General features: G+C 36.9%; 3 protein-coding genes across 11 annotated transcripts in view; 2 read left to right on the forward strand and 1 right to left on the reverse strand.

Annotated features, from left to right (window-relative positions):
• Positions 1-9742, forward strand: part of LOC128887023 (uncharacterized) — a 33467-nt gene extending 23725 nt beyond the window's left edge. For 3 of the 6 annotated variants that reach the window (XM_054142440.1, XM_054142441.1, XM_054142442.1), the window contains exons 2-11: positions 731-937; positions 1622-1725; positions 2012-2155; positions 2326-2529; positions 2632-2820; positions 2895-3051; positions 3375-3489; positions 4179-4316; positions 5256-5297; positions 5974-7694. In XM_054142440.1, coding sequence (XP_053998415.1) covers positions 1631-1725; positions 2012-2155; positions 2326-2529; positions 2632-2820; positions 2895-3051; positions 3375-3489; positions 4179-4316; positions 5256-5297; positions 5974-6020 — 1131 coding nt within the window. In that variant the 5' untranslated portion in view covers positions 731-937; positions 1622-1630 and the 3' untranslated portion in view covers positions 6021-7694. Of the gene's footprint in view, positions 1-730; positions 938-1621; positions 1726-2011; positions 2156-2325; positions 2530-2631; positions 2821-2894; positions 3052-3374; positions 3490-4178; positions 4317-5255; positions 5298-5973; positions 7695-9541 lie in introns of those variants that run through there. The other 3 variants (XM_054142443.1, XM_054142445.1, XM_054142444.1) reach the window with 3 other exon arrangements.
• A 70-nt stretch (positions 9743-9812) lies between these two features.
• On the reverse strand, positions 9813-14905 carry LOC128887018 (uncharacterized). 4 transcript variants are annotated; one of them, XR_008459951.1, is made up of 8 exons: positions 14254-14905; positions 12853-13162; positions 11932-12544; positions 11384-11440; positions 10992-11119; positions 10730-10926; positions 10452-10671; positions 9813-10355 (listed from the first exon to the last, which is right to left on the reverse strand). XR_008459951.1 is itself a non-coding variant. In XM_054142426.1 (8 exons), exons 3-8 carry the CDS (start codon positions 13090-13092, stop codon positions 10590-10592), a joined length of 1317 nt encoding a protein of 438 aa, XP_053998401.1. In that variant the 5' UTR covers positions 13093-13162; positions 13292-13855; positions 14254-14905; the 3' UTR covers positions 9813-10589. The 4 variants fall into 4 exon arrangements, 3 of the variants coding, with proteins under 3 accessions (XP_053998401.1, XP_053998402.1, XP_053998400.1); XM_054142426.1 differs by adding an exon at positions 13292-13855 and having other exon boundaries at positions 9813-10671; XM_054142427.1 differs by having other exon boundaries at positions 9813-10671; positions 11986-12544.
• Positions 14906-21760: 6855 nt separating this feature from the next.
• Positions 21761-24561, forward strand: part of LOC128887011 (protein eiger) — a 6256-nt gene continuing 3455 nt past the window's right edge. Inside the window, exon 1 of the mRNA XM_054142412.1 lies at positions 21761-22980. Coding sequence (XP_053998387.1) covers positions 22615-22980 — 366 coding nt within the window. The 5' untranslated portion in view covers positions 21761-22614. The remainder of the gene's footprint in view (positions 22981-24561) is intronic.

Genomic DNA, 24561 nt, shown 5'->3' on the forward strand with positions numbered 1-24561 from the left:
TTAGATTAGTTTCTATTCATTTAGACTGCAATTTTTATCGAACAAATAACGAAACAAAAGTTGTTTATCTTTTATTTGTTATTCGAAACTTTTCATCTATATAGTTATAGTAATATTGCACCATTGTGATAATCGAGAATAATTTTGTATATCAGTGTTTCTCAAACTGAGGTTTGCGAATTCATGGGGATCAATGGGGATCAACGAACGAATTGATGGGAAACCGCAATTCATAAAGTTCAAAAGACAGAAATGTATTATGATAAAATAAGTAATAAGAAAATTTTATCTGGGAAATAAATGTAATAGAGATTTTTTAATACAACTCAATAGAAAACTAAAAAGCATTTAAAAAATCCGTTCAAAATTTCCTTTATGAAAGTGGTCTCAATAGGTCACAGGTTGAAAAATGCCGATCTATGTACATATATATTTATCCATATGTGAAAGAGAGAAAGCATAACTTCGACAGTGCGTATATGTAATAACCTCAAATATTTACATTGAATTTTAAAGTGCTACATGGCAGCTCCAGTGCTAATTTAGTATAAAAAGTTTATGCTACATTGTAAATGCTCATTTAGCGCTACGTCGTAATGTTGTCTCAGTAACAAATGTAGGAATTCAAAATAATAAGGAAAGAATTATATCATTTCGTATATTAACAGACATAATATATAATATATTTGTAATTATCTTTTTATCGAAATCGAATGAAATATTATTTTAGACACAAGGACACTGGAATTGGAACAGTTGCGAAGTTTTGTGAAAACGTTCCTTAATAGTGAGGATATCCGGTAATGGCGGCGTGGTAATTTGAGTGGCGATGGTCGATGCTCCTCTTTCCGGGTACCGGCGTCCATTTTCCTTGTTGGCTTGTCTAAGATTGGCGCGTTTCCCATTTACGAAGGAATTGTTTGTCAACGATTAAATCGTAAGTACATTTTGAAAGCAAGAAATCATTATCGTCATTTGAATTCTCTGCGCTATTTACTTATGATTCTCGTTTTAACACGGTAACAGCGTCGAGAAAGAAAAGCACTGACTAACTCTGTGATTTCACGTAGCGTCTATAGGACGATCTAGGAACTGCGATGCAGTGTAGATCTTTATTAAATTAAAATTGAAAAATTCGGGTCTCTTTTAGTTGTGTTTCTTTTATCGTTTTTACAATTAAACGAAATGAAGTACGATCGAAGAGTGTCTGATTTCTTTATGGTTTAAATTATATTAAATTTATGATAAATACTCAAAAAATGACATCTATATATTCTTTCTCCATTTTTCTTACTTGGTTGTTCCACACTATTGCTCGTATGCCCGATTTAACAGTGCAAAATTGTTTTGACAGTACTGTTTTTCATTGCTTTTTTGTTCATCAATACCTTGAGTATACAGTGAACCCTTTCGAATTGCTATAGTTTCTAAGAGTTTACTTTATGTAAGTGCTTGCCTCATATGCAACAAGCAGTGTCAAATTATAAATGAGGTACTGAAAAGTTCTACATGATTGGCATCCAAATGATATAGATAAACCATAAAGATGTATAATCAATCAGCTTGCATATCATGAACTGCAGTAATCTAATATCATAAATAATTTGTCTTGAAATTTTAGACATAATAAATGGAGGGCGCGTCAGCTGGCAGAGGTGGATTTCGTGGACGTGGTGGTCCTGGAGGTCCTATGAGGGGACGTGGTGGTTTTGGAGATAGAGGAAGGTATATAGTTTGTAATAACAATTACTACATAGAATACTTTAGAATATATAATATAACCTGAAAGAAAGAAATGTGAAACAAATTTTGTACAAGTTGGTAAAAGTGTGATTTGTAGTTTATTATTTCTAACATATCTTTACATATACTTTTTCAAAAAAGAAAAACTTATAACAGTTTATAGTTCGAAAAATTTTGGTTTAGACATTTTATGCAAAGAATTAAATTTTACTTTTTATCACATCTATGAAAATAAATTGTATCATAAATGTGTATGGTATTTAAATAGGGGTGGACCTCCAAGAGGAGGAGGTATGATGCGTGGTGGTCGTGGCAGTGGACCTGGAGGTGGCATGAGAGGTGGACCACCTGGAATGAGAGGTAGAGGAGGTCCTCCTGGCAGAGGTGGTCGAGGTGGACATTTTCCTCCAGGGTAAGTTTTATTATTATTGACTAACTTCTGTTTTGCAATTCTTCACACTATGATGGATATAGATTAAAATCTATGTTTCTTAATATTTACCTTTCAATTTATACTTCATTAGAGTTTATTGATAGTCTTATTGTAGAATTTGATTAAACTAATCTATTTTGATACTTCAGAGGTCCAGAAGGGGGAATGTCCAGTGGACCCGGTGGTAGTGGACCTCCAGGAATGGGAGGTCCGCCACGTGGTGGTAGTAGAGGCGGAAGCAGCGGTTTTCGCGGAAGGGGAAGGGGAGATTTTGGCAGAGGAGACAGTCGCGGAGGCAGTAGTAATTTCCGTGGACGAGGAGGAATGGACAGAGGCAGTCGAGGAGGTTCCAGGTATACCTTATCATTACAATTATGCTATTATTGGGAAATCACATAAACACACATTTAGGATTTTATATTAATAATGTCGATGATTTGGTTCATAATTTTCAGAGGTGGATCGGGCAGAGGTGGTCCAGGAGGTAGGGGAGGATTTGGAGATCGTGGAAGCAGGGGGAGTGGACGTGGCGGTCCATCGAAACGCGGAGGTGGTCCACCAGGTTCCAGTGGACCCTCCAAGAGGCCGAGGTTCGATCAACCATCTTCACAACCTGCAAATGGTTACGCAACTCAAGCAACTAGGTATAATCGTTAACTTCCAATTAAAAAGTTGAAAGTAACATTAAATTTACAAAATTTATTATATATTAATGCAGTCAAGGATACGGAGCCAGTAATGCCTATGGACAACAACCGGCACTGCAGCAACAAGCAATGGGATACAACAGTGGTTACGGATCACACAATTATACTCAGTCGTCGTATCAGGACTACGAAAGCTATCAACAACCACCAGATTACGGGCAAACAGCGGTAAGTGTGATATGAATTACACAGAATGGCTTATCGTGATTATTAGAATCTATTTTAATCTCCGGATAAGCTTTATATATTTCTAATAACATTACGTTTCGAATCGTAAAATTTACATAAGAGAAACTAAAATATAATTATTACTAAACATTTAAACAACCGTGTCTTCCATGTAGAAGATGCAGATTATCTTTTTCATATTCCATAAATACTCGTGTACTTATTTCATGTACCAGGCGGGTTAACATCAATTAGTATCAGTTTAATTTTGGTACTATATAGTTAACTATAATACGAATAAATAAATGATGTTGTCGTTTCAGGGATATCCACCATCCGCTGCCGCTGATAACAGGTACGGCGGAGCACCTGCTGTTCCAGCTGCAGGAGCTTTCAGTGCCGGCGATCCCTACAGTTATGGCAAAGCACCGCCATCAGGTTGGTACAGTTACAAATAATACTAACTGAGAAACCTTTTGCACAGCTTAAGCGTTTTCGAACGGGGCTGTCGTAATTATAAATATTATAAACGAAGTATGCAGAGGAGAGTCGCTTCATGTATCTATTTTTTAGTGAAATCTTTTCGACCTTTATTGTGAGTTCTCAGTCAAAAATAATGTTGCTAAATTAAATATAGGTGAAGTAAATCAAATAAAGAGGAATAAAGACTTTATTTTTAGTAATCGCTTATTATAATACTTAGACAAATTAGATGAGGAGATACAATCATTAGTTTGAAATTTAGTATTGAAGAAAACAGTAATATAGTAATACAGAAAGTTAGGCAGGATGATAGATATATGCAAATTAACTTTTAATCATTTTTATATGCTGCCAATAAACATCGATAAAATCAACAAATGCGCACATTATTTCCAACTACATAAGTAGGAGATATAACATTTAATTTTCAGAGATAATAATTTTTTAGAGTACATACTTGAAACGACTGTTTCTGACACATCTTGTTTTTATTTAACAAACATGGAACCAAACATTACATGAAAAATCTCATGAAGTGTTGAAAAAACGTGTAACGTTCTCGCGAATGAAATAAAGAAAAAAGGAGGTCGAATTCATTCGTTGAAAGTCGTGATTTAATTAATGTAATAATACTGCGTGCACAGCTAATTACCAGCAGGAGGCAGTGGCAGCAGTAGCAGGGTGTGGGGGTGCAGTTTATGCCCCCGCTAATCCCTACGATGACCGATCTTCTAATTCCACTTCTATGACCGACAGGGGTGGTTACTCGACGCAACCTTATGGTTAGTTCTTTCGTTCGACACCACACTTTACATCACATTACTAATCTTCACGGTTTCATTCTGAAAAGAGAAAACACAAGTTAGAGTGAGAATGTAAGGGGAGCAAACGACTCAATGCCCTGTCTTCATGCTTAATCAAATTGTTGCACACCATAATTGCTCGAATGCGAATCGATTCAGACGAGAAACGCTTTGCCATTGGGGAATTGGATTTATTCAGCGTGAAGCATGCGCAAATAGAAATAAAGTCCTTCTTTTATCTTCTTTGTTTAAGCCAGTGATTTCCAAACTTCTTCGAAGGCTTCCTCTCTCCTGAACAAAGAGAATTCTTATACCAGACAGTCATAGGAAATACACTGCGATAACGATTATATTTTAATTAGATAGAAATCTATTCGAATAATTCTGCTTAATAAAGTATAGTTTTTAGATGGTCAATATTTGCTGGAATATTCCAATATTAATAGAAATAAATGTTTAAGTGATCCATTGTTTATTATACAAAGTATGGCGGTATTTTCCACATGAATAAAATTATCTACCAATACCCCTCCCGACTTTGGAAAACGCTGGTTTAAGCCTTCTTGTGATTCGAATGAGTTGCGTTTAACAAACTGCTCCCATTAGAACACAGAGATCGGTAAATGACACACAGAAAATCGTGGATATTAATAGTTATTTTCATCCGGACACCAGCACTGCAGCACTGCCTCCTGCCATACTTCACCGCAGACTGACACTTCGCCACGAGTATTTTTACACCTGATAACGATAAAAATACCAATAATATATTGATTATAACATTACTTTCACGAAGGTAAACGTATGACAATTCTAAATTTGTTGGGTTACAGATCTTTCTCGTCTGAGTCATATCTCCTTTATTTGAAGCACTCTCGGTGTACAAGATTTATAATGTCTGTCCGTTTACAATTGCAGATTATTCGAGTCAGGATGGTGTATATGGAAAACAGGATTATGGTAAGTACAATTTGTAATTTCATAAGAATTTTTAACTTCCAAAAGAGGCAGTTTCTTACCGCGAAGTGAGAAGTTTAGGACCAGTTCCTAGTGTACCGTTAAGAAAAAAAAAACGGTCGTATTTATTGATCTAATGAAAAACAAAATAATTGAAAAGCCGAGAACGAAGTTCGATCGAGATTTTTCAATTTGCGAGAAACAAACGCAGAAAGACGTTTTAACGTCTGAATGCAACAGTTATCGTTTTAGCGTAGGTTTATTTTTACTATATTTTTAGAAAATAATGCAGAGAGTATTCGTAAGAAAATTAGTTTTCGGTGATAGATTATGAGATTCGGACAAAAAGAAATTTTTTAAAAAGACAAGTGTTAACAGCGATCATTAAAGACACAGATATTTTTATTATACAAACAGATTTAGTTCGTTTAAAAATATACATAAATTAGATCCTAAACAACCTTGAGTACAGTACATAAAATTTGAATTGCATGATAATAGAGAAAAGAAAACTAGAAAATGCGCCCAAAACAAAAGAGGAAATATATAACGTATGTGCATATTCATAACTTTTGATGCGACCAGTTAGCGTGTATATAAGCGTAGAATTAAATACAGAATCAAATAACGAAATTATACTTACGAAATGATTGAACGGAGGAGCTATGGTTGTTTGCAGGTGGCAGTGCTGGTTACCAAAACGCCCAGTCTCAGCGACGTTATTAAATTACACATTCAACTATTTAAATTTATATATTAGAACCACACTTTTCCAAATTCTCGAAAGAGTCGTTCCCAGTGCGTGAGAACAAGTTGGACAAATAACAAATTTGTCACGACTATACGAGTAGTAAAGTAATAATTGAACGAAGAACGACTTTAACATTAAGGAGGAAAGGAAAAGGATTACACAGAATGCACCGTAACGAAATTTTCAATCATATTTAATCCTATTTTTGTCGCGCGCAAGGGGAGAGAGAGAAAACTTCGTTAAGTTTGCGCGAGTTAGCGCAAAACTTTATCGTTTTTATCACGATAAAAAGTATAAATGACAAGAGCGTTTTATACTTGACTAGCAGTATAGCATCTACTTTGTCATGTTTGTCTAAAAACTTCGTTTAGATTAAGTTTAATTTGGTGTACAGTACAATAGACCCTGAAAAAGCTGTCGCGAAACACTCGCTAAGAGGTGGCTGAAAGTACCACAAGTGCTCAATGTGCGCGACATGGATGAACAGAAGACATTCGCTGTCTACTGCTACGCAATGCAAATCATAGGAGTGAGGTGTGCATTTTTGTAAAGTGTACACATAAGTGCACATTTTTTCCTATAATCCGCATCGCGTAACATTCGACACGTTCGCATAGAACACTGTTACATTGTGTCAACCCTTGGCGGCGTTAGTATTTCGCGGGAGTTGTTTTGCGGCCCATTAGACACACTTTTCGAGCAAATCTGCGATTGTGAAATAATTAGCTATTAAAATCGTATAATTGTCTTCATTGTAATAGCAAGGGCAAAAGATATTTACACTATTTGTAAAGTCATTGAACAGTCGATCATTGCGAACACAGCTCAATTATCGTTAAAGAATTCTTAGGTGTAAAGAGAGAAATAAAAACGAAAAAAAAGGAATATGTCGTACGTCCTTGTTGTAAAAGGGAAAAGTAATTGTATTATTGTAGTGTGTTTTCGTTTACATTTAACATAAATCTAGAAATTTCAAACTTGTATCGGAGTGTACTGCTCTTTTATGCGTCGACAGTGCGATTATCGGTCATGAGAACATTTTCGAACAATATAACAACCATTTTTACGATGCAATAAAATCAGTCTTATTGTTGCGATGACATCTCGTTTCGTACATCTTTTAATATGGAAAGCAGTTCTGCGTAGAGGATGCGTAAACGCTCTGCTTAGGGGTGACAAAGAAAGGTTTTGTGTTTTCGTTGGTACTTTGAAGATTTCATAACATGACTTAGGAGCTTATTTAAAAAAGTGTTTAAACGATAATTCAATATCACTAGAAATGTCACACTGGCAGAGACAATCAAAAACAAAAGCTCTAACGATTCACAAGAATGGACGTTTGTTTATCATGTTGAGAAATAGTGTAATTATCCAAAGATCAACGCGTGTATGTAGTTGAAGAAACTTGTCCCAGCCAATTGTGTACATTAGAGTACAGCACCATTTTAGTAGGGCAGGTAATGAGACCCTATTGTTTCGTTTATTATATGAATAACTATAAAACTATCTGAACTGTATTAAATTCATTGTCGTCTGTCATCAGCATAGTGATATAGTGAATCGATTTAATATTGTAAGTAATAGAGTAACAATTTAAATGAAAAAGAAACATTGAAACAAAGATAATCATAAAGAGAAAAAAACAATAATACTTTTTACATTTATTATTTCCTCACCTTCAACATATATATGAGAAATAACGGATCGAACTTAAAATGAAACTTAGCGATGAAAAATGAAAACCAGCAACTGCCGTAGGAAACCAGATGTGCGTTAAAATGATTTCAACTTTTAAAAGAGCGCAATCTATTCGTACGATTAACGTAGGTATGAGCATTTATTAAGAAACGAATTCTTTTGTAACTGTTTCAATGAAAAAAAAAAAAATAGAGAACAAAGAACTATCCGTCCTTGTTTTGTTACATATAGTTTCATCAAAGAGTATTTTCTATCCAGAATGAAACATTATTCGTGTGGAAAATTCTAGGTATATGAAAAACTTGACAAAAACTAAGTTTATTTCACAGGCGTAGCAACAACCTGAGATACTTAGCGAACAGAATGAAAGAAAGAGAGAGAATACCTTCCCTCCATTACCAGCAAGGAGATAAACATACAATATTATACGAATAAATGACGACTATACGATAAAGTTATTATTGACCGATGGCACAGGTACCACTATATATAATGAAATCTAGAAAATGTTTCTTCCTTTAGAGTATCATAGTACTTTTTCATTAATTAGAATCCTTTAATTTAATTTTCTAACGAGTATTTGATCTGTACTAAATAGTATTTGATCTTTTTTATACGGTGCACCCAATTTTTTTCCATTCAAAACATGTCACAATTCTTTTGGATGTAAATAGTAAGCAATCAGTATATCTGTTGTCTTCTAAGTTACTGCGTACAAAATTCAGTCACTGCTCGTGCGTACGTATGCATACATATATGTATACATATATAATATATATATACAGAGAAAACACGTTTAAAAAGAAAAGCGAACAAACGTTAAGTAATCATGGAAAAGCACGCAAGAATTAACAAATTAAACCTATGCTAACATGTATTACGCTCGTATATATTAAAAAACAAATGTTCGAGTAAACCTCAACCCGAATTCAGGTGAGTAAATATAAATCTATCCGTTTTCATAAAAAAAAAAAGAACCTATCAAACTTATTGCAGAACAAAAATGTTAGCAAGGATAAAGTCTAAATAGATCTGCATTTATCGAGTGTAAAGTGGAATCATTGAGAAATGTAGAAAGCAGTTTCAGTGACTGATCAAAACATATTTCTATCAATAGGGATACGAGTATTATAATTGTAATCTACTATTTTTAGTTTTACTACCGTTGAAGATAATCATCTAATATTAACGATGGGCAAAATTCGTATATACTTAATCCGTTAGGAGTTGAATAAAACGTAGAATTTTAGCTATAGAATGAAATTATATATAAAATTAAATTCGTAATATTACGTATTATACAGCGTTGCGAACGAATGACAATGTTCTGCTTTCATTTGTCATGAATTTAATAAAGTTTTGTCCATCTCTGTCAAATCTATCTCATAGGTACACGATATCTGGTATAAGTTTGATAAACAATATACTTTCCTTTGGTAACCTTTGAACCGCTTTATACATGCGATACCTGCAGTATTGTATGTCATAACAGTAACGATGAGGTAGCGATTGAAAGAGATACTCTATTTGAAATTTTTGTAAAAGTGAAAATTATTCGATAAAAACCGAGTACAATCTGTTGTGACCTTATAATCAAAGATAAAATGAAGAGCAGGGAAGGAACGTACCGAATACCTATGAAAAGAAGTCTAAGAATGTTTTTAAATAATAACAGAGTATAATATGATTGAAATATTGGATATAAGCGCATTAGGCAATAGGTATAAGGTATCTGTAAGATTTCATTCCTTCTGTTGCCTTTTATAATTTTCTAATTTCTTATTATTAATTTCTCTAGGTTGATAACAACTGTGCCGTCATACTACCAATGAACGAGCCGAGCAACATCTGCCACATGACTGGCATCAACGTTGTTCTCGAAGAGGATTCCAATGACATTTCGATGGAAAATATTGTATTAAGGTACTAATATACATTTGAACCGACATTTGAAAACGACTGTGATACGATTTGTGATTAAAAAAAAAAAAGTATATTTTTACAAATAAAAGGTACAATTTATACAAATTCACTCGGAAATAATTTTCGGGCTGTATAAACTCATAAAGTACTTTGTGAACTTTCTTCTGTTTCGTTTATTTATATTTTGTGTTTGACATTAACATTGAATATAAATGTTGTAAACAATATAAAAAAAATGTAAAAAACTGAAAAATATATTTTCTATTCGAAGTCTGTATACTTCCACAATCTTCTTAAAAAAAATTTTTCAACAATATGGCATCTCCGTAATAGTATATAATCTTAGTATCAAATAATAACGCAGTAATATGCTGCGTTAATTAATCTTACTGACTCTTCTTAAAACGTAACATCACATCGTCAATTGTTATTTGTCTTAAGTTAAATGCTAAATGTACAAAGGTATAATGTTAAGTGCAAATTTCAGTGACTGTATATAAAAACCCGAATACGATAATACGAAAATAAGCACCAATCTAATTTATTTACAATCTAACATTATACTTTGTACAGTTTGTATCCATTATGAAATCTTAAGACAATTGTACATAAAATCGAAGCTTTGCTTACGCGAAAGAGATAAATGCTGGCATCTTTGTATTCGGAAATTACTTTTACAACAAATTCTCCTGAAAATTAAAACGAAAAACAATATTTGCACAAAAAGTAACGTAAACAAGTACTGTACACGATTTTTTTTATGTATCACTTTTATGGAGCTTAACCTTCTGTAACAAGAAGCCAAAAATAGTTTGGGTTACGAAGTGTTAAACTACATTTGAATCGCCATTAAATTAACATAAGCGTTAATCGTTCCTCGGTAAATTACACTCAACCTTAATTTTCATTTGTATCGTATTGTTTCACCGCAGACGTTTTCTACGAGTGTTATTAGACAGAAGTACAAGTTGTACGTAACTATGTCCTTCTCGCATATTGATTAATCTAGAAGGGTTCAGTCAAGAATTAGATTGTGCGAGTCAATATCAAAGTGAAATCTTACCTATTTTTCTCCTGTTGTTGAATATGAACTCTGTCACCTCTTTGTAAGGGCGTGATGACGCTTGTATAACATGACACTTCTGTGGCCGACGTCGAAGACGCTGTAGAACATTTTACGAGTTTTTGTGTCGTGGATTTGCCTTCTGAACTTAATAGTATCCAGTAGGAATAATTTGTTGGTTCGCCGAAATAAAAAATCTGCGACAAAGACATCATAAATATATTACATTTAGTCGAACAAAAATGATATAATGGACCGTTACCTGAGCAGAAATCATGTATAAACCGGTTGTTGTAACTTCTATGGATTTTTTGTCTTCGACCAAATGGAATTTATTTAGACTATACTGAGTATTACTTTTGACGCTTTTGACCCATGGACCAATGTAAACTGAATTGAAATATTAGAGATATATCAGTAAAAATGCTTGTATGTGTAAAACAAGAACAATTCTTTTCAGTTTTAAACAAGCCTCTATTTTGTTTATGTTTCGATCCATTAGTTTGCTATCTTCGAATGATCAGATAAAAGATAAATAACGTACATCAAGTAGAGACTTCTTTAAAAATTGTTTTCCCTAATATTACGTTTAATTCAAAGTAATACGATTAATGCATATAATATATTTTATATATACATACACACGCCACACACCTGTATCTGTGATGTGCTGCTCGGGAATCGCTCCGACAAACGTTGCCACCAAAGGTCCTAATTAACATGAAAAATGCATTTATAGCTTTTGTATTTCTTTATCACAATGATAATATCATTAGTTGATCACTTGCACAAATAATTAAGACTTGGCACAGAAATCTGCAAGCATGTTATAGAGGATTCACCAGAAATGGAACATTTTATTATCAATTTCCCGTTAAAAATAATCTGATGTTTCGTTCATGCTAGACCATTGTGTATGTAAGAAGTTCAAACTTAACCTGAATTTTGGTTTCTATTTGAACATTAATCTTCTATAGCAAAAATTATTTTTGGTTCTTTGAATTGTACTTGGACGTTTTAATTCAAGTCATCTTCCGAGTCTCAAATTTTAGATTTTTTAAAATACACATCTCTAGTGTATGACTTCAGAGTCGCAGAAGGTTATAAACGATTAAAAAAGATTCAGGTTCAGATTGAATATACTTCGTGCTGCTGAATCTTCTTTTAATTGGAAAACGTGCTAACTAAATAATGCTAGATACCCAATCGCCTGCGACTGCGTTTGGGCCGCCTTTTGTTCTTTCCCCGTTTTTTACCTCTTCCCTCGTCTCTTCTTGCCCTTCCAGTACGAGGTTCTTTCCATATATCAGACTCATCGTCATCATAATCATCTTTAATATTACTATTATCCGTGACATCGTCACTATTCAGATCACTGTGTCTGTTTGTCGAATTTTGCTTTTCTACCGTCAATATTGCCCTTTCGATCCTTAAATTAGTTTCATCTTTATTGCCGAAATTGTCATTGTTTTCCAACTCCGTCGACGTTTTTGGAATTGTTATATAGTTCCCTTTGTTCGTTCCGCGAATGTTGTTATTCGACGAGAATTCGTCCTCCGAGTTTCTAGTAGAATTTAAATAGGGAGCAACCGAGTTGTAAGTATAGGAATTTCCATTCGACGCATTGCGAATTTCATCGAATACTTGAATGACTTTGGAGGCCGTCGAAGCTCCGTCCAAGATCCGTTTTACGTTGTGCATGTTCCTCTGCTCGAGGAACTTGTCGGGCCGTTGACTCCAAGCTCGATTGAAGCTTCTGTTCAACCTGTCGTACTTGGACATCAGTATCAATAGGTTGACGTTCACGGATTGCATCTGAAAATATTTATTTATTAACGATGTTAATAAATGTCAACCAACTCACGAGTATATTATAATTGTCATGAATTAATAAAAAAAAAGAAAGCAACACGATACTATAGGATGAAGAAATTGCAGGAAAAAGGAAGGGAAAGTAGAAAATACTAACACGTGTAAAATAATAATTGTATTCATAAAAAATAAGAGAGTAAGCATTTTGTTTTGAATACTTTTAATCTGCAAGTCTAGTAATCGATTATTCAAATCGGATCTTTCCGATTCTTGTCGCGCACTTTGGACTATGTGAGTATGTGAGAGCTTACCTGCACTTGTAGGGCGCGCACTTCCTTTCTAAGGTGAGATAGGATAACAGCGAAAACGATCACCAAGAGAAAAAGGACAATACCGCGCGATCTTTGGAACATCTTTGATTTCTTCACGTTCGAGATGGTCACGTTCATATCAACGTTCCATTCGATGAAATTCCCCGTACTTTTCGCAGGATTGCCGATCTGCGGATCGATGTAGCTTCGAACGTGTTCCATTTTGATTTTCGTAGCCATCGCGCCAATCGGGCGTTATCGATCGATCGTTACAGACTAGTTTAACAATTATATCACATCAACGGGCACCCTGAAACACAACGTAACGAAACATGTTAAATAAATTACGTAGAATGTCAGACACGAGAAAACTTTGAATAAATTATTCTTCGATACTTTTCACATTTTTACAAAAATTTACTATAATATAGAAACTCACGATTTCTTGAAAGGAGTTCATTTACATTTCCATAATTTCCAACTTTACTTCAATTTTCCAGTAATCGAACTTTCGTTGCAAGTTCTTTCAATCGATAAGTTGATAAGAACGACGGATTGTCTGATTTCAAAGGCACAAATTTTCACAGTTATCGGTGGTTGTTAAAGCAGTCTACGAGTTATTTTTCCATTGGCAGAGTGCCACGTGCTCGGAGCGGATTCTAACGAAATTCTAACGGAATAATGTTCGTGATCACAAACGCGATACACTAATCGAAAGACTTGACGACGGACTAAACGAACCCGTAAATAGGAAAGTGCATATAAAGTCGACCCAATTCGTCATACCGTGTAACTTCGCTGACTCGCATTGCACTCGTGTGCACATACTTGGATGTGTCACTAACAGGAACGAAGAAAGAAGAAATCTGTGTCGCGATTCAAACTGTCCATTATAATTTTATCGGGACTCAAGTCGGATTAAAGAAGACAGATTCCGCGGTAGTATTTCTTAAATCGTTTTTTATCGTGGTCTTTCATAACGAAGCAAATAAAGCTCAGAGTCCTGCAGAAAAATCGTGTCTGTATTCAATGGAGGAAATTGTAAAATAGATGAATAAATAAGGGCAAAATAGAGACAGAAGACGAAATAAATTAAGAAAAGAGTAGTAAGACTAACGATAATAATAGGCATATTGTACAAAACATCAATGCATCCATAAGTCGAAGAACGATTGTGTTATTAATTGTGATATTAATTGCGAGTCATATGGGAAACAAATATAATTTTTTTCTCATGTATTTCATGTTAAGAACGATGAATACAAAACAAATAGAAATCCATAAAAATAAATGAACGACGAGACGCTTTAGTTTTCTTTGTACATGGGCGTAGATGATATACATGTATACATTCGTGAGAGGTTCGAGCATTATTAGCGTTTAACAGAATTTGTCACTTACCTGAGTGTCATTTCGCTCGGTTCCCCAAGGGAGACGGCCGGAAAAGAGCAACAATGATGATAATCGATTCACGAATCGATCGTCGGCGTCGACTGTTGGCAGCGTCGCCGTCGAGACACCCTCTTCCAGCCACGACTGTATTACACGACGCCGTTCCGTACCATCTTTTGTTTACCCAGGGCACCACGCAGCCCAAGCGTCTCTAAGTGTCTCGACGACTCCGCACGACCGGTTTGGCCGCTCTTCGAGCGCTGCCAACATTCGCTTGGCAAGGAACTATGCTCGCCTTTCTCTCTTTCGCTCTCGCCATAGTATTTCCCTCGTTTCTGCAGGAGCGGACGTACAATTCTGACGAACAGTTCTTGCTCGCAACGCGCGTAACCTTAATACGTTGATCGACATCTCACGCACATATTGCTGACGATGCTTTTCACTGAACAACTAAAACAATTCATTCTGAAAGTTAAGCATCAAAGGAAATGAATTTAAACGATGTTAGAAAAATCTGATTAAGTAATCTCCAATAGTCTAAATAACATTTAACCCTACCAGAAATTTTCAAAAATATTTGACCAGCAGTCAACGTGTTAATGCAACATTGTGAGAGTACCGTCTGAATACTGTTACTGTATTTCCGTTTCAAGTATTGCGCCAAAGTAGGAATAATACTTTTCAGACATGACAATGATGTTTCTGAACGGTTTCAGCAATATTGCAGCAATGTTTTTTTAAAGATTACACTAATATTCTTGAAACGTTTCAGCGATATTTTTAAATGACTACAGTATTATTTTGAAAAACTAGCAATAATTCTGTTGTTAAATTTTTTATTTAATTTCTTGTATAGCTCACAATAATACTAAACACCACCAAATGCTTTACCACAAACTACGTTGGGACAAACGAAAGACCGTGCGTTCCAGCGTTGACCCAGGCGCCAAAATATATAGACACAGCCTTGCTTGGAAGCAATAGTGGTTTTATCATGGAATGTTCTCAAAATATTTTCAGCACCATATCGTAGTCACATTGCTGGAATGTTTTCGAAACGTTGTAAGGCAATATTGCTTCGGAACACTTTTGCAATTTTTATTTACATTACCAGAATCAAAAGTGGCGATTTTTTTTTTTTATAAAATATTATCTTCCCCCATACGAAGGTCACCCCTCTCGCAACGTTGGATGCAGTCATAAACCGTCTCGATAAGATAAAGAGAGCGTTGCTCGTTCTTTGCGGATGCGAGAGATTTACGGGAAATATTGCCTACGAAGAAAACGATCGCGAAATCAAACGTTCCTAAGCAATGGTAGTCGGTGAATTCCAAACTGTGTTCGGAACTCGTTTTCAAGGCCGACGGTGGTCCCTGCTTTTGCGTAAAATGACCTGGATGTTTCCCATCGTTTCTTCGAGGATTTTCAACCTACACGTAATATTCCAGTATACTTTCTTTGATCTCGTATCGTTATTTAATTGTGACGATGGGAGAACAAAGGATATTGGGAGAATAGACAAATAGTACTATAACGCCCAGTTGAGCAGAATTTTATCTAGATTACCAAATAATTTATTATTCAGACAAATTAGATAAACATTTTGCCCGTGCGTTACAAATAATTATTACATCAGCTTCTATTTCCGATTTATCAACAATATTTGAAATTTCATCTATCGAGAGGCTACCGTCTTAATGTTCAAAGTATTTCATCATTTCAACATGGTTATTTTTACAGCTGCTTCGTGAAGCAAGATAACACGAATGAATTTCAAACATAAAGTAACTCTGAAACCAGATAACCTATTACGTATACATATAAACTAGTACATCGTAGACAAGTGGAAATAATTTTTGTTTTTCTGAATAGAAGTGTACCAGATACTGGAACTTTTATTTTTCTAAAATATTGTTGCCGTGTGATATAAAAATAAACTCCGTTTGGATGCCCTATCGTCCTTGTGGATCTTCCTTTCTCTTACAGAAATATTCTACTCTAACAATCGAAGCTACTTAATTCCGATCACGTTCAAGGCGTACGAATCACGTATCATAATGCAGCGATGAACGTACATCTCAAGTGTTGGACGTAAATAAACTTATACTGCGTTAAGCGCGAACGTCGAGTGTTTGGGATGGCGTGGGAGGCAACGTGTAGGCTGTTTGCAATTAAAGTTTGCTACCCAGTAAAATGTATCTACCCAGGAGCGTGACGTGAAGTTGAAGGTAGCGATTAAATTACAGAGATATTATATAATAGATGGAGCAGGAGAGCCAGACTTCCTACCGTACTTCAGCTAACAAGAGAAGGAAAAGAGAAAGAATATTTTTACTATTGCCACCGTATCAAGTTTTCTTATAAACCTCAAGGGCTGTAGCTGTGTTTGATCGCAGCTACAGTGTAGGTTTAGCAATCCCGAGGTACCCGAGCTAGAGGGGGTCCGTGGTCTAACAAACAAAGCAAGAATTAAATGAATATAAAAACTGAACAAATGTAAAACTGGTACATCAGGTGCTGTAGTCACATTACACGACTTCGGAGCCTTATAAATAAAATTCATTCATTCACGATTTTCTATGTATATTTGTTTGAATATTTCAGTAAATCTCAATAATAATTATTTAAAGAGAACCTCGAACTAAAATGTCGAAACATTTATTCGAATATTTTGAAAGTTCAATATTACTTGTGCTTATTAATTAATCGATCGATCATTAGTAACGAACAAATACAATTCTGTCATTCCAATTCGGACTAACGTATTATCTTTGATTTATTGTTGAACATTTTGATTTAGATAAGAATTTGTACCATCCGTGGTTCCACGCTTGTTTCACCGAATGCAACGATGCACTAGCGACGCAAACATGAGCGGTTCCTTATTTACCTAACAGTTTTTATTCTCGATCTGCACGTCGCTTCCACGAACGCCACACTCGATTTTCCCATAACAGGCGCTGCTCGAGTGTCAAGTTACCATTTGTCGAGTGCCTTCTATGGTGCACTGAATTTTAATGATTCGCTGACCATACAATTCTAACGAGTCGCTGATTCATAGGAGTAGACATCGGCAATTCGCGAAGAGCCTTCGTTTAAACTAGTTAACATAGGTGTCAGCACAGATTTGCAGATTCTTATCTCTATATTGTGGAGATGCAACAAATTTAAGAACGAAAGGAGAATAATTTTTTGACTGTGATATAGTTATATAACATAAGCACTAGGGATTATACAGGGTGTCCCAAAAATGTTGTAACACCTTGAAAGGGGTGATTCGGGAGATGATTTGAAACAACTTTTTCCTTAGCGAAAATGCTTTGCGGGTTTTCGTTGAGGAGATATTAACGGAAAACACTGACCAATCAGAGCGCGAGTATCCCCGTGGAGCGCTCGCGGTAGCGAATTAGCGCAGCCGCTCAACGGTATCCACGCGCTCTGATTGGTCAGTGTTTTTCGTTAATATCTTCTTAACGAAGCCTCGTACAACATTTTCGCTAAGGAAAAAGTTGTTTCAAATCACCTCCTGAACCACCTTTTTCAAGGTGTTACAACATTTTTGGGACACCCTGTATAGCTCAAGTAACGAGCCAGTATTTTTATAGAGTTCCTAAGAAAGACTGACTAACATGCAATCACGAAATTACAGATTAAGTATTGAAATCAGAGTGCGCAACTTGGAGTACAAATGTATAACTAGAATATAGGACGTATAGTGAAATATTTTTTATATAAATTTTGTCGATAGTAATAGTAAGTAAGAGAGTTATATCCAAAGTAAGGAATCTGCAATAGTTCAAATGGACGTTAGTTGTAGATGTATACGATAAGGATGACTAGCAATAAGGAAACAAGGCTGTATACATTTTAGTTGTAAGCCAATAAACGTATTAACCAACCAACCTATCTCTACATTGTCCTCAAGGGCTGTAACTATGTTCAATCGTAGCTACAGTACGTGTTTGGCAATCTCAAGGTACCCGAGCCACAGACTACATTTGTGTGTAGGACCGCACGAAATTATAGCAAGAAGACAAAGAAGAGACTAGGGGGACAGATGGGTCCCGAGGTTGGCATGCGAGTTTATAACGCTCCGAAATTTCTTGGTTTCCTTTTTGTTGTATTGCATTTCGTTGCTATATTTAGCTGCGAAGTTTTGCCGCTTTGGATTGACGCAGTGGCGCCCATCAATGCTCGATGAAATCGTGATTGCATCTTTGTTAGTATCGATCATATTTTCACAGCTACAGAAAAAGAATTGAGACTTGAATGAAAGTACGTCGTATCTACTAAACGATACAACATGTATATTTCTATTGATATTTTATATATTTCTATATAAGGAAAATCAGCCATTATAAAATGACGTAAGTAAAATGGTCACTAGCTCTCCAACTGTTCCATGGAAGTGTGGACATGTCGAGGTTTCCTAGTGGCGCCAACAAATTTCCGTGCTCGCCGTGCGTTGAAACGGTCGTAGGGCACAGCCTTCATCACACCCTATAACTGCACGCACGATCTTCGCGGCTTTTATCGTAGAAAATTTCACCGACGTAGCCGTCAGAGAGTCCTGACTCCTGACTCTCTTCTCGTTAACGCGATGAACGCGCAACAAAGTCGTGGAAACGGCGAGTAGGCAGCGCCCACGAAACGAGGAGAAAGGCTGAATGAAATAATTGGTAGCTAGCGAGCGTGCACGCTTCACGCTCATCATACCGTAAATTGATCCTGATCACGAATTTTTCGTCTTCCTACACGGTCGGCACCGCGAGAAGTCACGATTCCACGGTTTAAGACACGCGCGGGGCCCATTATCGCGCGATGACTAATTACGATCGCAATTGTGGAATTTCTGATAATATGACGGTCGTTGCGAAAGCTCTCGACGGTTCACGCGCGATGGACTATTTCTCAGAATTCCTATCGAAAATTTCACGCCTTAATGTAGCGAGTGCATCGGAGCATTCCGTATTCGCGCTAATTGGGTGACAAAAGTGGTCGAATTGGTTATCTTTTCATTTATTTATCTATTTATTAATTAAAAGAAATATTTGTAAAGCAGTTGGGATAATAGAACTTACCCTAACCTCCTAATAGATATTAGGGTGTTCAATATGATATAGTAATTAAAGTGTCGTTAATCATCTATCGCGAGTCAAGAGTGAAAGAACCGATTAAACGTGCAATTTTATACAAATCGGTGCGCAGTACCATTTTGCTTGCGCAAATTCTGACACTTGTAACGCGAGATTGCAGGTTATGACGAACGTTGCACTGAATTCGAAGATTTCGCCCTATCGTTTGTTGGCAATTCGATTATCTCGAACGTGATAAATGTTCCATCTCGGTCCTTTTGAATATGTAATACAGAGTGTCTGTTGACATCATTGTGTCGTCTTTGTTCGCTCCCTATTACGCAAAAGAAATTCGATATCAAAATCAATTTTGTCTAATTTACAACAACGTACAGGAGAGTCCCTAAACGGCACGTACGACTATACCTACGTACAGTAGCACTGTTGACTGTTTCTCCGCTCGTCACATATGTTTGTGTATCTACATTGTGTATCCTGTTTCGCTATTTGACCTGCACATATTACTTACCGACGTTTCTACTTATTCCTCCCTGCCTTATCTTGTGTTCTACTCATTCCTTCCTACCTTATCTTGTCCCTTGTCTTCTCAGTTGACTTATACATTATACGTTGAGATTATCGAAAATAACAATCAATTTATCGATGAATTGAAAATGAGAATAGGTAATATATTCTCACACTATTGAAACAGAACATCCAGAGTTTTTACGAAGCAAAGACGTTGAACGCCCACCAGTATTCGCTATAATTCTCCCCGCGCTGCACACGTGTTCCGAGAAAGAATCTAGCGACTTGGAATTTTATCATCACCGATGTCAGCGCGGGTACTGTGTTGCTCTTGCAACCGGAAGACGTCTCAGATTCGAGATGCTTTCGGTTGACGTCCAGTGTGGCCCGAATTTGACACGAGGTTACTCCTGGAACCGTCGCTACCTGCGAAACACTCTCGTGAGAAGGAACGAAAGGAATTTCTCCGAGAAATATCGCTTCGACGAAGGATGTATCAAGCGATAGCGTCTTGGCGGGAAAAGCAACGGTTCTGCGGTTGTAAATTGATTTTTATGAGTGGTCGTTATACGATAATCTTTTCCATGGTAAATGTAATCGTATAGGGCGCGACAAGGACTTTGCCGACTATTTACATCATGCTTATGCGTGAAAACACGTTTTGATGTTATCTTTATGTATTGCGTAATTATTTGTATATGTATATTTATATGCATATCAGGCCTGGACATATTTAAATTGAAAGGAAAATAAGAAACAACTACTTGTAATTATTCTTGTTGCGTATTACTTTGAGGATAATCAAGTAATATAATTTCAAAAATGCCCAGGTCTGTTATTCGAATAACGTGAAATATAAACATATAAATAAAGAATTATTATATAATAATAATATTAATATTTGTCATCGTTTTAGCAGTTATGCGAATATCATTCCTAAAAATTTTCTTGGAAATGACGTCTTTCAGAAATCAGAAATTCGTTCCACTCCTTTCCCAGACACGTTCTCTTGATATAAAAAAAATCTGTCTACGAGTGTTTATGAAATCGTTCGATGCCAACGTGAAATTTTTTACATCAAACAAAAAAAGGAGAAAATATAAGGAATTAAAAGATATTAAATTGATAAATTAATGACAAATAAATAAGCGACATATTGTCAAATTGTCATGGAGCAATATTACGTACGGGGTAAAGACGTCATGCTATCGTATCGATAGAGCGTTAGAGGGAAGCTTCATCTCGGCGACGAATCACCGATCCCACGCCATTGAGATCCAGTAGCGAGGCGCTGCTGTGATAAACTCGAACGCGTTCCACAGGTCCAACTCAGTACGTTCGTGTCTTTCGGACACGCTGGTTGCATCTTCTTTCGCTGCTCGAGTCCAAGTTACGCGAAAAGAACGTTCCAAATCGCGCATCCATCGGTTCGCTTCTCTTTTCGTTTATAAACCTCGAGTCTCCAATTATTGCGATTCGTGGAACGATCGCCACTCGTTCCCCCCTATGAAACTGGCATCGTTTCTGAATTTCTCCGGTGCGTCGAGAGATTATAAGAAGAACAAGTTGGCGAGTGGAAAGGATCGACAAGATCGAGCGCACGTTGCATAGACACCGGCCAAGACTAAGAAGAGGAGACAAGGGACAAAAGGCAGAACGGGGGAGGAGTCGAGGGGCCAAAGGGTCGAATCTTCGATACTCTTGCCTGCTCGCGGTTCTCTCAAGGGGAAAAAAACTTACCGGACAGGTTTTAAAGAGGTCTCGGGGACCAGGATGCGGGACATTTAACGTCTTGATTCGTCGCCTAGGAAGTCGTCGAAGCAGGTGAACAACCGGCTACCGAAATTAACGTGACGATTACACAATCTTCACCTGATTTACTACCAACAAACCTGTCAACCAGAGATGTGCAAGATCCTCGTCTAAGTACACACTTCGTATAACGAGAAACGGATAAACAACTTTGTTACTTGTAGAATAAAAGTGTTCGCAGTATACTACGAAGTTACAATTCATTTTTATACGAGTTCGAAGTCTTGAATCGAATCAACCTGACGAATCGTTGAACGGCTTGTCTGTTCATCTATTATTCGAATAAAAGTTCATCGTCGAGAATAACGCATTTCGCGTTGGTTTCGGTGTAGCCTTCGTCGCGTTTGTTCCGCGACAGAGAACCCGCACGAGAGTGGAAAAGCTAGATTCGAATCGTTCTCGCGTCGTCGCAGTTTCTTTTAGCGATTGTGTCATACGAGCGGGGGCGAAGAAATGCTAAAGCGCAGATGACATCGGCGAACCGCTCTACCAAACGGAGGTGGGCAAACTTCTCTTCTAGATAAAATACCTCTCGCAACAAGTGATAAGCAAAGGAAGACAATTAGACGGGCTTAAACGAGCAATTTATTTAGACTTAACCTATGAATGGAAGAGTCGAAATTAACAAAAGTGTGTGATCATTCGAAGACGAACAACGGATTTGAACGAATAACAATTGACAATAAACAGTTGTACGAAAAATTCTTCCTGGTTCCGTTTCCCAAAAATAATGTACGCCGATCGCGAATCGATAAGAGAAAAGAATTCGTGAGAGCGTCGACTTCGGTGATGGACTCCGTGGACGTAAGCAAACACGATTCTCCCGACGAATGAATACAGAAATTTCGATAGAGGATATCGTCTTTCACTCGACCGTGTTATTGTACGGAAATTCAAGTGTCATTTAGAGATTCGTTGACATTGCGAGCCCGCGCGTGTGTTTATTTCAATCGATATGACATCCATGTTGTCTGAAGGTGAGACGAAGGTCGCGAAGATTAAGCAGAAGATGATGAACGACGTCCACGTGAAGGAGGAATCGCGCTCGTTCTTGAGCTTCTCCAGGGAGAACCTGAGCATCTCGCAGTCGGAGCTCGAGCAGGGGTTCAACAAGCACCGGTTCAGGCCCGATAGGAACACGATACTGAGCGTTGCTGCTTTGACCATCGCTTTTCTGTGTTTTGGACTGGAAACCTGGAAATTGCGACGCTCTCTGATCAATGCACGCGAGATCGAGGACTTGAAGCGCGACGTGGAGAGTTTGAAGCATCGGTTGTTTGGCGAGGATCTTCTGGACGAGCTGAAAGCTTTCGAGGAACGGGTCAGTCGATAAATCTCAAAAACTTTTAACAATTTCGTTTCAACCTTTTTTCCTTATTCGATTGTTGCAAGTCTTGTAATATAAAACGGCTAAAGGCATAAGGATGTCAAATATGATCACTAGATCATATTTATCGCTAGACTGCGGATCTTTATGCATTCATAGGAAATTTGAATGTGCAAGAAACTACGAAATGCAAACAATATACAAGAGTATAAAAAAGATTGATAATAAAGTTCGTGTTATAATATTTGGAAAAGTAAAATAAATTCCTATTTAGATTCAATTTTTCTAGGCACGTACGCGAAGATTTTATTTTGCGTACAGATCCGCAGTCTAATGATCACAAACTAAATTCAATTTGCAATGGGTCATTCGAAAGCACAAAAGGAATCGTCTCCTCGTCGAGATACAGACTTGTCAGATATTCTTCTGTTTTAACTCGGTACAAATTGTCTCGCGAAAACTATAAACAATAGATAACGCACGGCGTCGTTTGGTTCCGAGATAACGGTTTATATTTCGGGAGGATATTCCGTTCTAAGCAGAGAAAAGGTTGTAAATCAAAATTGTCGTTTCGTTAAACTCGGCGCGCCCCATTGGCTGATTCAACGGTCGCTCAGACATCAATTTATATCAATAACTCGATGATAATTTGCATCGTTAGCAGGCCGTAATCGTGGGAGTGGGTAAATGTGAGAGTGAATATATTACGGAAGTAGTGTATCGGACGCGTGAAGGATGAGCGTTGAGATTAGAGGAAAAGAAAGTGTGCGTTTACACTTTGTTTTGCGCGAAGAAAAACTCGATGACCTAACCTACGCAACTGGCAACGGATGCTCATTGGTCCGTTGTGTATTTGCTCTGGAGTGTATCGTAGGTCATTGCTGTTCTGTGCTTTTCAAACGTAATTTCCTCACTTATCTATGAAATTAAATGGACAACGTACATAAATACTTTTTTACCTATTATTCATTGAACAAAAGTTAGAATTTGACGTCTAATCGCTACTCATTGTTTTTATTCGTTGTCTATTGTTCGAATAAAATTGCTTTCGTATTACATGAAGACGGATTACTGGATTTTCGTTCGCAATTCGTTTATTATAGGGTTAGCCATTTTGAATATTAATCTAAAACTTCAGGATCACATTCTTAAAGGTTTATATTGGGTTGTCCGGAAAGTCCATGCCGATTTTTGATAGGTGGTGCAGGTCTGTATATCTCGAAATGGCTGAAAACAAATAACATATACAGGGTGTCTCAAAAATGTTGTAACGCATTGCAACATTTTCCTTAGCGAAAATGTTGTACAAGGCTTCGTTACGAAGATATTAACGAAAAATACTGACCAATCAGAGCGCGAGTATGCCGATGGAGCGGCCGTGGTAGCGAAGACTACGCGCTAGGCGGCCGCGCTAATTCGCTACCGCGAGCGCCCCACGGGGATACTCGCGCTCTGATTGGTCAGTGTTTTCCGTTAATATCTCCTCAACGAAAACCCGCAAAGCATTTTCGCTAAGGAAAAAGTTGTCTCAAATCTCCTCCCGAATCACCCCTTTCAAGGTGTTACAACATTTTT

The sequence above is a fragment of the Hylaeus anthracinus genome, unplaced genomic scaffold (assembly GCF_026225885.1).
Source record: "Hylaeus anthracinus isolate JK02 unplaced genomic scaffold, UHH_iyHylAnth1.0_haploid 11985, whole genome shotgun sequence".
Classification (NCBI taxonomy): Eukaryota; Metazoa; Arthropoda; class Insecta; order Hymenoptera; family Colletidae; genus Hylaeus; species Hylaeus anthracinus.